General features: G+C 41.4%; 1 protein-coding gene across 4 annotated transcripts in view; it reads right to left on the bottom strand.

Moving 5' to 3' along the window:
• Positions 1-14,042, bottom strand: part of aebp2 (AE binding protein 2) — a 169,451-nt gene that overhangs the window by 45,213 nt on the left and 110,196 nt on the right. For all 4 annotated transcript variants that reach the window (XR_011934088.1, XM_072471753.1, XM_072471754.1 and 1 more), the window contains exon 6: positions 4,696-4,763. Coding sequence is in view for 3 of the 4 variants with exons in the window: in XM_072471753.1 (XP_072327854.1) it covers positions 4,696-4,763 (68 nt within the window). In the remaining variant the exon portion in view is untranslated. The remainder of the gene's footprint in view (positions 1-4,695; positions 4,764-14,042) is intronic.

Below are 14,042 nucleotides of genomic sequence, written 5' to 3'. Positions count from 1 at the left end.
CACAAACTCGCCCTTTGAAAAGTTGTGCACGTTAATTAAAAACATGAGCTAACTTTTATATGTAACCAGTTATCACTGTATAAAGAACTTTTTTAGTAATAAGATAAACAAATATTTACATCCACAGATTGTAACATGTTTTTAAAGGAAACCATGAAAGTCTGAAAAGTATTATTTCTCAGGCATGATGCTGGAATAGTTTAAAACAAACAACAAAACTCAACTAGTGTGCCTCCAAAACTCAAATTAGATCTGGCTATATTCCATAGTTCAGAAAAATAAAGAATTCTGTCAATTTCAAAGCCTATTCACTCATGCATCACTTGCAAATATTACAGCTGAACAAATGATTCAACTGCATTGATGAAATATTTCATAGTCAATGGATTCACATCATTAAATTTCACTTCAAGTCATGTTTATGTTTTCATAAGAACATGCATCAAACGGTTTGTTAAATGCAACTGTACTGAGAAATTGTCAAAAACTTACAGCATGTTTTGAAAATGACATTCTCGGCTTCACTCTCCAAAGCTGCCCCTTTTTCAAGCTAAATGGTCCACAATTTAGCCCTCAACAAGATGAGCTGCATGCCAACAACGCACTGGCAGATACAACCTATATGGGCCATTGCTGCCTCCTCTGAATTATGGAACGCCATGGCCGTATGTGCATGCATGCAGTCACCCTTTATTAATGGACTTTATGCTTCTTGCACAAACAATTTGGCACAAATTTTAAATTTTGGTCTTGTGATTGAAGTATCCAAATTGCTGTTTCATCCCACTGGTGATTGGAGAGCTCAAGATTGAACTCTAAAGCATGTTACCGGATGGCAGATATTTTCCAAAACAGAAGGACCATAGCTACATAGGTATTTGACTACCTGGGTTCAAGATACGCTTTAGAAAAAAAAAGTAGCACCTCAATACCAGAGACTTGAGTACAAGTCTTTTGGGGGAAGACACCAGAGGGATGCAGAGCCTCAAACAGAACATTTCAGATTGAGATTTTTATGTACTAAATGCATCAAAAGACAATTTGAAAAGGCAGGAAAATGGATTTGAGTTAGATGATCAGCCATGGTATTAGATTGTAGAGCAGGCCTCAAGGGGTTACAGAATCTACTCCTGCTCCTATTTCTTATGGTCCCATGTATACTTTTGACCTGAGATAAGGTTAGTCAGTTCTCAGTCAAAGGAATCAGAGATCTAAATGCCGCAAGACTTACTATCTAACTAAAACATGCTATCTCAGACCAGGTGTGCACAGTTGAGAGTCTGAGAAGTAAACTGTGTGCTCAAAGAGTTGGGCTCTGGAACAAATTGTGTCTTTCAGAGTGCAATTAGATTAAGATATGATAATTCAAACACAGCAGTGCATGCCTTCTGGGGATGGGGGACTGAAGAGTATGAAGTCAGACAATGAGCTTTCAGCTCCCTAACAGATCAAATGATTTAAGGAGTTACACATATCTTTAGTAACAGATCATGTATTACATTGTTCAGAAATGCATAGTTTCAGACACAAATGGGATTTTTGTGTCTGCATGGGTTTCTTCCAGGTGCTCTGGTTTGCTCCCACAGTCTAAAGATGTGCAGTCTAGTGGATTGACCACGGTTAATACTTGGGATTGCAGGGATGGGGAGGGGGTGCGGTCTGCGTATTGCACTCTTTAGGAGGATCGGTGCAGACTTGGATGGGCCAAATGATCTCCTTTGGCACTGTAGGGATTCTGTGGTTCGATAAAGGCTTTGAGCATTCATTGATGATTGAAGGCATGGCGAGACAAAAATCAACACAGTCAACAAAAGTCTTGGCAAAAACTATACCGCTGAATTAATATTTCTGTGCTCAATCTACTGAAGCAGTTAGCAACACGGGCTATTTAGCCTTTTGAGCTTGCTTCTCCTCCAACTCCATACATACCTGCCTTTGCCCATATCCCTTCAGACATTTGGCTAAGAATCAATCTCAGTTTTAAAATTAATTGATCCAGCATCAATTGTAGAAGAGAGTTCCAAACTTATACACTCTGTGTATGTTTCCTAATTTCACTTCTAAAACGTCTGGTTTCAATTTTAGACTATACCAGAACTTTCTGCCCAATCTGTTCTTGAAACTTCAATAAAATCACCCCTCAACCATCTAAATTCCAAGGAAGACGACCCTAATTTGTGCCATCTCTCCTTGAAATGTAATCCTCAAGTCCAGATATTACACGAGTAAACCTTTGCTATATTCCCTCCAGCGGCAATATATCCTTCCAAAGGTGAGATGCCCTAACTGCTCACAGTATTCCAGGTGTGCCCCAATATCACATGACTCTATGGGGTCCAGAGTTGATGTTGAGCACACCCAGGGCCAGTCTCTCCCAACTGAATACGATAGAGGCCACCTCTGCTGGATTGGTCCTACCAGTGGGGTGGTGACATAAGAGCGTGGGATATTACTTGAATGACAAAATTTGGTGAGTATGACTATGTCTGCTGTTGAGTGACCAGTCTGTGTGACAGCTCTCCTAATTTTGGTACAAGTCGCCAGATGTTAGGACTTTGCAGGATCAACAGGGCAGGGGTTGGCATTGTCCTTTCCGATACCAAGGCTGATGCCATGTGATTCATTCAGTTTTATTCCTTTTCAACTTTCCAGTAGTGGTTTTATACAATGGAGTGGCTTTGCTTGGGTATTTCAGAGGGGGGTTAAGAGTCAACCATGTTGATCGGGAGTCACATGTAGGCCAGATCAGTGTAAGAAAAGTAGGTTTCCTTCCCCAAAGGAACGGTTTACGCCTGTACGCTCTAGAGTTTAGAACAATGAGAAGAGATCAAATTGAGGTATACAAGATGATAAAAGGTATGGTTAAAGTAGACGTGGAGCAGATGCTTCCTCTTGTGGGGCATTCAAAAATGAGAGGCCATAGTCAACACACAATGGCAGGTATGTATGGAGTTGGAGGAGAGGCAAGCTCAAAAGGCTAAATAGCCAGTGTTGCTAACTGCTTCAGTAGATTGAGCCCTCATTCAGCAGTATAATTTTGACCAAAACCTCTGCTGACCATGTTGATCGGATAAGAGGTAGCACGTTTAAAACAGAGTTGAGAAGAAACTACTTTTCCCAAAGGGTTGTGAATCTGTGGAATTCGATGCCCTAGAGTGCAGTGGATGCTGGGACAGTGAGTAAATTTGAGGAGTTAGACAGATTTTTAATTGACAATGTGTTGAAGGGTATGGAGAACGGGCAGGACAATGGAGTTAAGGCCAGGGTGAGATCAGCCATGATTGAATGACAGAGCAGACTCGATGGGCCAAATGGCCCAATTCTGCTCCGATATCTTACATAGCTGATAAGGATATAAGGGAACCAGATTGCCAATCTGGTAGTTTCCTCATCACCATTACTGAGACTAACTTTTTATTCTCGATTCATTTATTAAATTGAATTGGGATTTGAACTAATGTCTCTGAAGCATTTGTCCAAGTCTGTTGCAGGCAAATTGATAGTGACTGATTGCTATGATTACTCAACAACTCCATTATAATTGCATCAGGTAACTGCCTGATTGTAGACGGTGAACTAGCTGCACAATGGCCACTTTCAACTAAAAATTCCCATCTTGATTATGAAATAGGCCAAAACGTTTAAGGGGATTAGTTTCACACAACAATCAGAAAACAATATTAATCACAACATTTATACATGGGTGGTAGGATGCAAAATCCCTGCCACAAGTTTAGCCAATGTCCATACAATCGGTGCTTAAAAAAGGATCTAGAATCCATCATAGAATCCCTACAATGAAGGAGGAGTCCATTTGGCCAATTGAGTATGCACCGGCCCTTGGAAGGAGCACCCTACTTAAGCCGAGCCCTCCACCCTATCCCCGTAACCCCAACTAACCCGTTGGACACTAAGGGACAATTTAGCAAGGCCAATTCACCTAACCTGCACATCTTTGGACTGTGGGAGGAAACAGGAGCACCTGGAGGAAACCCACGCAGAAACGGAGAGAGGAGGCCAGAATTAAACCTGGGTTTCTGAAGCTGTGAGGCAACAGTGCAAACCACTGTGTCACCGTGCCACAGGGTATGAGGAACAAATTGGAATTAGACAACCATCCCAGAAAAACACCAGTGCGTACTTGATCGACTAAATGAATCACTTCAGGACTTAAATATTCCATGGAAGGAAAGAGCACCTTTCACTTCGTCAGGCTGGTGCAAAATGTCCCATTGCCAAGAGTCACGGGGCTTGAACTCAATCTTTTGATTCAGGCACAAGTGTTGCTACTGAACCAAGGCTGATACTATGATTCGTGATCCAATGCTAGTCCTACAACCCAAATTCAAGTATATTAAAGACATCAGAGGGGGGATATTGAGGCAGGTCCGTGCGTGAACAGAGCAGTGGTTTGCATTATGTTTAATGTGTAATTTGTGTCTGGACTTCTTTTTTAGTTTGTACTGTACAATGTCATTTTTTCTATATGTCTAAAATACCTCAATAAAATTGTTTGTTAAAAAAAAAAATTAAAGACATCAGAGTTTCCCATCCAATGCAACTAAATATGCTTGCACCCAACTTTAGTGCAGTGCCTTCAACAGCTACTTTGTGTAAATCCTGGTAACATTTGAACATGAATCGATCAATTTTTGACCTGGAAATGACTATGGGGCTCTAGGTTCAATTACTTACATGTCTTCTGGAGTCCAGTGAAGCAGCACTTTCACCTTTCCAGAATCTTCTCTCCTTCGTGCTATTACCTGAAAATTTAAAAAAGTTCAAACAGAGCAAAAATAGAAATTCTACAGTGAAAGAAATTCTCTGAAATTATACAAGAAATTGAACAAAATTATACTCCCTAATGCACAATAAACAACTGCCCAATAGGTCATTTAATGTTTATATTTTCTCAAAAGATTGAAATTGACCATAGGTGTATCCAATAACCATATAACCCAGTCACAAACTTGCACCTGCAGAATTGGGTTACGCCAATGAAATATGGGGAGCTTCAAAAAATTGCATCATTCCTAATCTAAATTCAAGTTGTGCCATATTTAATAATGTGTTCTATTTGTGGAAACATTGCTAACAAAACATCGAGGTTAATCTAGTCTTACTCCTTATGGAGATTTCTCCCTAAAAGATTTATGTGACCATGTCAGCTTTCATGACACAGCTCAGTATCTATTTATTAGAGTACTTTGCCCTGGAAACAGGTGGTTTTGTGCAGGTTAGCAGAAAGGCTATTCAGCCTCCCCTACACTTGTAAAATGCAGGAGTTTTTTTTTTTTAAAAGGCCAATGAGTGGCATGTAGGCTGTGCTTCAATTATATAATTGGTGCTAAATAAAGCCAAGCTACTCACAGAGCTCCCTTAAAATAGGAGAAACTGCAGACACAGGACTTTACTTTTAAAACGTAACTATCTTCAACCTTGGATTAATCTTAAATTCTGTTCTGAACATTTTTTTTTCAATGTGTGTATGTAATTACATGTACAGATAATCACATCAACTTCTAACTGTTCAACGTGAATCACCACAGTGAACCACTCTTTAGCCCCAGGTTGAAACCCTGCACAAGAGCCCAAGTCCCAGAATCATTCCATTGGTACAATCTTAATCTTGAATACCTTTCCACAGGAGTGTTCCAAGTTGTACACGGTATTCTAAATGTAGCCTCAAGTTCTCTCAGGTTTCAAATACCTGGTAGTTTTAACAATCAAAATGTATTTGGGTGTACTCTAGTTGCTTAATCATCCAGAACAAAAATACCATTTCTAGTTTTGTGGCTAAACTGTAAAATGAAGCGTTTCTGTGAGGGATGTAACTGGCACTTGACTTAGAAAAGCGGTAACCTTGCACAATTGCTAGCGCTCTTGCCTCTTAGTCACAAGGTTGTAGAGGTTCACGTCTCACTCCGGAGGCTTGAACATGTAACCTAGACTGACATTCCAGTGTCAACGATGCCGCCTTTCAGATGGGACACTGCTCATCTGTCATCTTGGGTGTAATCCAGAGATTCCATGGGACCATTTGAAGAACAGAAGTAGACAGAACCAAGATTATATGGCCAATTATCTCATGGCTTTTAATGGGACTATACAAGTTAGGTGTGTCTCGCAACATTGTAATAGTGACAACACTTCAAAGGGTACTTTGACTTCAGATAGCCTGGTATTACAAAGGTACGATATAAATAGCTTTTATCTTGTATCCAATCTTCAGCTAAAATAGGAAAAACAACTGAGGTCAATTGCTGCTACAACTGATTGAAAAGCAATGGTGACATTTCTTTAAAGTGAGTGGGAGCTGCCCTCTTCTGGGCAAATACCAAAACATTCAATACTCACCCCATCATCGAGCCAAAGATTGGAAGAATTATTTTCCTTAACTGTTTTATACAAGTACTGTCAAGAATTGTTAGAATAATCTACTCACTGAATTCTCAAATGTACCATCAGACTAACATTTTTCGAGCATCTGTTAATGTGAAACAATATCGCACGACAAAATTGACTCGCCCATGTAATAAGTTTATAAACTAAAGCACTGTACTACTTCAATCACACCGTTTTTGAGGAAAGATGTAGTGGCATTGGAAGCAGTTCAGAGGAGATTCACTAAGTTTATTCCAGAAATGAGAGGGTTGTTGGATAAAGAGAGATTGAGCAGTTTAGGTCTATACTCTCGAGTTTAGAAGAATGAAAGGAGATCTCGAGGTATACAAGATGATAAACTGTATGGATAAAGTAGATGTGAAGCAGATGCTTCCTCTTGTGGGGCAATCTAGAACGAGGTCCTAGTCTTGGGATAAGAGATAGCAAATTTAAAAACAAGAATTGAAGAGAAACAACTTCTCCCAAAAGGTTGAGAATCTGTGGAATTCACTACCCCAGAGTGTGGCAGATGCTGGAACAAGGAGTAAATTTGAGGAATTACAGATTTTTTAATTGGTAATGGGTTGAAGGGTGATGGATACAGGCAGGAAGGTGGAGTTGTCAGGATGAGATCAGCCATGATCGAATGGTGGAGCAGACTTGATGGGCCAAATGGCCTAATTCTATTCCTCTCTTTTATGAACACCAACTTTCAGTTGCGCCCCAATGGAGCTTGGTGGCAAGTCAGCTCATCTGACTCTCAGCTGTGCACCACTGCAAAATGACACTTCTGCGTAGGATGCAACTGGTAATCTTTTCAATTTATATTCCAACAATCTCAGGTCCTACTGAACCAAGACCGAGAAAAACAATTGATAGCGAGATATGGAGTTTCTGCTTGCTATCGAAACAGATTGGAGAGTTGATGCGAAAATGAAAAGGATTATTTTTGCATGTGTGATGTACTCCTCCCTTTTAAAACTTGGATATTTCCTGTGCAGGATTATCATGCCAATTATGAAGTGAAACCCACTGAACTCCACTTGTGTAGTCCATAGAACAAATTGGGTTTTTCCTTCCAAAGGAGTTTAGGAGCATCGGGTCAAATATGTATAAGAATCATCGCACATCATGAGACTATGGAAAAAATATCCGAATGATTTTCTTTCTAGATCCTCAGTGAATAGAGGTTTCTGCATCTTTCCATAAATTGCAATTTTACTCCTCGCTCCTTTTGAAGCATGGGAGTGGAATGGAAAGTTAGACATACTCCTAAACAAGAAGGTTCCAGGGATAAAGTCACTTTTCTAAGAGGCCTCTTTCCTTCTGCTCAGATGCTGGCTTCCCCGAGACACCCCCACCCCTCTTCCCACTGAAGGCCACTTTATGTAGTGGGCATCTGTTTTACTGTCAATGCAAACAATCACGGGCAAATTAAATGCAGCTGCGGACAGTTTATGGACTGTGGATCAAAAGGAACCACAAGCACTGCATCCAGCGTTGCATCACATCACATCCAGAGGTACTCACTGTGAATGAGCACTGGTGGGATTGTAGCCACCTGAGTTGGCCACTTCCTGACTTAAAATGGAGAACAGCAAAGGCTGAAGGGAAATTCAGCCAACACAGGCAAAAACTAGCAGGCGCAGGTTACTGTGCATTAGACTCTGCAAAAACCCAGACAGCATCGATACAAGCAGCCATCTGCATAGTAATGTAGCAGCTATCTACATAGTAATGAGCGATCCCCGGGAACAATCAAAACATTAAAGGTAAACAAAGCTAAGCCAGACTCCTCGGCTCCAGCAGGAGCCAACACAAAAGAGGTTAACGGACACTTAAAGACCGCCCAACGATCAGGGAACAGCTCCAGTATTGGAGAAATCGAACCAAGCGATTGGAACGAAGTCCAATTATTTGAAACCAGGTACAGGGTCCGCCCCGAAAGGCGGGAAGCCCCTGGGGACTATAAAGCAAAGCCCCCAAGTTCAAATCGTCCTTCTTGACAGGGTCACTCAGCAACGCGAACCAACCCTTGACAGTGACCTGTCAGGCAGCCTCCAAAGAAGTAAGTCTCAAGTCAACGCTCGCTACGAGATAGGCGCTCCTAGCTACCAGTCCATACCAGCTTTTGAATCCCGCAGACTCAGAACCCGAACGAAAGGCCATTTGTTCCCCTGACCTGGTGGGCCAGTCCGAAGCTAAGTATAGGCCTGTTAGTGATAGAAATAGCCTAGAAAGTAGAGTTTATGCATGAGTAGCGATTTACTATGTATAATAAATGTGTATTGATTTGAATCTTACTAATTGGTGTGTTGAGTTATTGATCATTACTTGAACTTGAACCTCGTGGCGGTATCATAAAGATACCTGGCGACCTGTTATAAAACATCCAATTGAACCAACCAAAAGTTAGCAACAGGATGGACAGAAATGATAACACCTCTTAAAGAAACTCCTGCCTCTCACTCTGATCAATGGCACATCGAGTATGGTTGCAGGATCCCATTCCACAGTTATTAATGTGGAGGGTCTAACCACACGGTTGGAAGTGAAAATCCCAGCAAAGCACAAATGCCAAGAGGTTCAAATTCAAGAGAATTTGAAATCAGAGCTGTTTTTTTTTTTTTTTAATTGACCAATCGCTCACAAATTCACCCAAGTGGCAGGCTGCAGTTTTGTACTTGCCTTTACCCAAATATCTCCACGCGAACAGTGATAATACCACTTGAAGCTACACGAAAGAAGAAAAGTACAGCACAGGCACAGGCCCTTCAGCCCTCCAAGCTTGCGCTGACCATGCTGCCCGTCTAAACTCACTTCCAGGGTCCGTATCCCTCTTTTCCTATCCTATTCGTGTATTTGTCAAGATGCCCCTTAAACGTCACTATCATCCCTGCTTCCACCACCTCCTCCAGCAGCGAGTTCCAGGCACCCACTACCCTCTGTGTAAAAACATTTGCCTCGGACATCTCCTCTAAACTTTGCCCCTCGCACCTTAAACCTATGCCCCCTAGTAATTGACCCCTCTACCCTGGGAAAAGGGTCTCTGACTATCCACTCGGTCTATGCCCCTCATAATTTTGTAGACCTCTATCAGGTCGCCCCTCAACCTCCTTCGTTCCAGTGAGAACAAACCAAGTTTATTCAACCTCTTCTCATAGCTAATGCCCTCCATACCAGGCAACATCCTGGTAAATCTCTTCTGCACCCTCTCTAAAGCCTCCACATCCTTCTGGTAGTGTGGCAACCAGAATTGAACACTATACTCCCAAGTCTGGCCTAGCTAAGGTTCTATACAGCTTTTTTATACTCAATGCCCCAGCCAATGAAGGCAAGCATGCCGTATGCCTTCTTGATTGCCTTCTTGACTACCTTCTCCACCTGTGTTGCCCCTTTCAGTGACCTGTACACCTAGATCTCTCTGACTGTCAATACTCTTGAGGGTTTTACCATTCATTGTATATTCCCTACCTGTACTAGACCTTCCAAAATGCATTACCTCACATTTGTCCGGATTAAACTCCATCTGCCATCTCTCCGCCCAAGTCTCCAAACGATCTAAATCCTGCTGTATCCTCTGATAGTCCTCATCGCTATCCGCAATTCAACCAACCTTTGTGTCGTCCGCAAACTTACTAATCAGACCAGTTACATTTTCTACTAATCATTTAAATATACTACGAACAGCAAAGGTCCCAGCACCGAACACTGTGAACATAAGTTACAGCCCTCCAATCAGAAAAGCACCCTACAGTTCTGCAACAGTGCGACATCAAGCCTTTCAGCTATCGGGTGTTTAAACGTTTTTGCTGAACTTTTGCAGGACAATAGAACACTTGGATCAGAGCATTCAACATTAAATGCGGAGGGCAGCACAGTAGCACAAGTGGATAGCACTGTGGCTTCACTGCGCCGGGGTCCCGGGTTCGATTCCCTGCTGGGTCACTGTGCAGAGTCTGCACGTTCTCCCAGTGTCTGCGTGTGTTTCCTCCGGGTTCTCCGGTTTCCTCCTACAGTCCAAAGACGTGCAGGTTAGGTGAGTTGGCCATGATAAATTGCCCTTAGTGACCAAAAAGGTTAAGGGGGGGGGGGTTATTGGGTTGCGGGGATGGGGTGGAGGTGGGGGCTTGGGTGGGTCGGTGCAGACCCGATGGGCCGGGTGGCTACCTTCTGCACTGTATGTTCTATGTTAGAAATACAACATAACTCCATCTATACTTCTCACTCCCATCCACAGTAGTGACATTTTTCATTTTCTCCACGAACCATCTCAAGTTTAATGGGAAAGTTGCCAATTTAATGCCATTTATCAATACATTAGTCAGAAAGGGAAAGAATAGCAGTAGGCAAAACCTTTTGGAAGAGAGTCTGAAATGCCTCACACTACAAATTGGAATACGCAAGTGGTGGGAAACAGAAATAAAGGATCAGATAAGGGGAGCAATTACAAAGGGTAGATCTAAAACAAGCCATTTACTTTTGATAAAATACTCACCCATGCAGTACTCAAGCTTAAAGCATTTAATGGGTGCCTGGCCCCACTGCAGAATTTCTGACTAATCCACAAAGGAAAGAACAGATCCACACTTAAGAGCCACCACTAGATGGCTCCTGGTTATTTATTTGATCAGATAGAACCCAGAGGTGGTCAAAAAAATGACTCATGTTCCAACCAGCTGTAGAATATCGAAGCTATTATGGGAGCATAATAACCAGAATTAAAGTATAATAAATACCTGGAAACAGTCTCATAAAATGAGAGCGTGGCAATTTACTGTGGAGGTAAATCATTCTATTCACCAACTTGGCAGAATTACACTGGCTGACTTATGCTGAAGCATTAGTGCATTTAACTACAAAAAGGACCCAGCAGCTTTCAAGTAATTGCCGTGTGCTTTTCTTCATCAATTCCTTTGTCTGTTACAGCTTGCTCTTCATAGCTCCATACCCCTAAACCTTCACCCAGCCATACCCCTAAACCTTCAACCAGAAAGCCTGATTTTATTTTTGTACAGAATTCTAGCATTTGCTTATAAATAGACCAGAGATGATAGTCTTCAGTTAATTAAACACAAAAATTTGGATCAGGATTAGATATTTGCAAAAAGAAAGTTCCAAAAGGAAGTTCCAAAAGGAAGTTCCAAAAGGAAGTTCCAAAAGGAAGTTCCAAAAGGAAGTTCCAAAAGGAAGTTCCAAAAGGAAGTTCCAAAAGGAAGTTCCAAAAGGAAGTTCCAAAAGGAAGTTCCAAAAGGAAGTTCCAAAAGGAAGTTCCAAAAGGAAGTTCCAAAAGGAAGTTCCAAAAGGAAGTTCCAAAAGGAAGTTCCAAAAGAAAGTTCCAAAAGAAAGTTCCAAAAGAAAGTTCCAAAAGAAAGTTCCAAAAGAAAGTTCCAAAAGAAAGTTCCAAAAGAAAGTTCCAAAAGAAAGTTCCAAAAGAAAGTTCCAAAAGAAAGTTCCACGCATTAGTGGGAACACCTTATTCAAATTTTCATTTTAAAATTTTATGAAGATTAAAAAGAACTTTATTAAAGAATCCAAAATAATAATATTCTTTATTGTTTTGTCACAAGTAGGCTTACATTAACACTGCAATGAGGTTACTGTGAAAAGCCTCTAGTCGCCACATTCCAGCACCTGTTCGGGTACAGAGGAAGAATTCAGAATGTCTAAATTACCGAACAGCATGTCTTTCGGGACTTATGGGAGGAAACCGGAGCACCCGGAGGAAACCCACTCAGACACGGGGAGAATGTGCAGGCTCCGCACAGACAGTGACCAAGCCAGGAATCGAACCCAGGTCCCTGGCGCTGTGAAGCAACACTGCTAACCACTGTACTACCGTGTCGCCCAGGAGTAAATTGAGCAATTTTGAAGATTACAATTTGTCCAAACTTGCTGAACGGGATCCAGCCAGTTGGACTCTAGAATTTGTCTAGTACAAACAAAGAAGCTAGGAGCTTTAAAAAAAAAAGTGGAACTGCAGCACCACAACTGGTTACATTAGTGCAAGATCAAGCTTACTGCTCAGAATATTTAATAGAAAAAGTGGCAAAGATGCTAAAAGGAACATGATGCCAGGAAGTGAGGTTCTGTAGAAAACTTGAATGTTGTGTAGAACCTGATTAGTTTTTTTAAACAACAGCATACATAGATGACCTGATTGTCTGGGACTGAATGTAGAACCTCAAAAAAGCTGCCCAAACAGCTAAAGAAAATCAACACTCGTCATAAATCAGTTTCTTACAACAAAAAAATTAATCACCTGCTTTTACAGAAACATTAGGCGTATAGTAGCTTTGTGTTCCTAATCAGTTTTACAAGAAATATTGTGCGGGGGTTGGGAGTGACACTAATAAAGTCCAGAAAGAATGGATATTACTCCATTCCGAATTTATTGTAGCCAACCTAATGTCTAAGGAATTCTCAATTTTCAAAATGCAAAAATGTTTTGCTGCCAGGGTGATTTAGTACTGGGCAGCATGGTGGTGCAGTGATTAGCAATGCTGCCTCACAGCACCGAGGTCCCAGGATCGATCCCAGCCCCAGAACCCAAAGATGTGCAGGGTAGGTGGATTGGCCACGCTAAATTGCCCCTTAATTGAAAAAAAAAGAATTGGATACTCTAAAATCTTTTTTAAAAAGGGTGATGCAGTAAATGGGAGAATTGCAACACCCCCGGCAGCATTCTGCCTATAATACTACACAGGTTGGATGAGTATTTAGAATATTTACAAATTTTGCATTTACAATGTCAACATTTTGTTTTTCAAAGATTGTGTAGGTTCCACTATTCAAATTTTCCTCTTCTGTAATTCATTTTGCACCTCCTGCTGCCTTGGGAAAGAAAGTTACACGCATTAGTGGGAACACCTTATTCAAATTTTCATTTTAAAATGTTATGAAGATTAAAAAGAACTATACGCCTTTATTAAAGAATCCGAAATAATAATATTCTTTATTGTTTTGTCACAAGTAGGCTTACATTAACACTGCAATGAGGTTACTGTGAAAAGCCCCTAGTCGCCACATTCCAGCACCTGTTCGGGTACAGAGGAAGAATTCAGAATGTCTAAATTACCGAACAGCAGGTCTTTCGGGACTTATGGGAGGAAACCGGAGCACCCGGAGGAAACCCACGCAGACACAGGGAGAACGTGCAGACTCCACACAGAGTGACCCAAGCCAGGAATCAAACCCGGGACCCTGGAGTTGTGAAGCAACAGTGCTAACCACTGTGCTACCATGCTGCCCGTTTCAGCCCATAATTGAAAAATCTACAGGAAATTTAATAGCTGCGTGTAAGCAATTCTATAATCTGGAACCTTATAGACTTTATAAGTTTTTATTACCAATGCCTCTTTTCTTGTTCTCAATGTTTGTTACTTAAGAATTGCCTCTCCCTGCACACTGACGACAAGGAAACAGACCCTTTCCTTCTCAATGGGACTTTTTTTTAAACTGAAAAATGTCAGAGCAAATTTCAGGTTTGACGAGGACACGACTTGCCAATCAACATACCACTGGCTCCAAATGCATTGAACTTGATTCTCAAGTAACTTTATATTGCGAATTTCCTTCCAGCAACAATGTGCACTGGGATGCCAGCGCTCCAAATTTTACTGTGCAAAGTGGATTCATAACAGGAGAACCTTAATGAT

Source organism: Scyliorhinus torazame, chromosome 13, assembly GCF_047496885.1.
Source record: "Scyliorhinus torazame isolate Kashiwa2021f chromosome 13, sScyTor2.1, whole genome shotgun sequence".
NCBI lineage: Eukaryota > Metazoa > Chordata > Chondrichthyes > Carcharhiniformes > Scyliorhinidae > Scyliorhinus > Scyliorhinus torazame.
The sequence above is the reverse complement of the archived record's forward strand: the minus strand, read 5'-3'. Positions and strand labels throughout refer to the sequence as shown.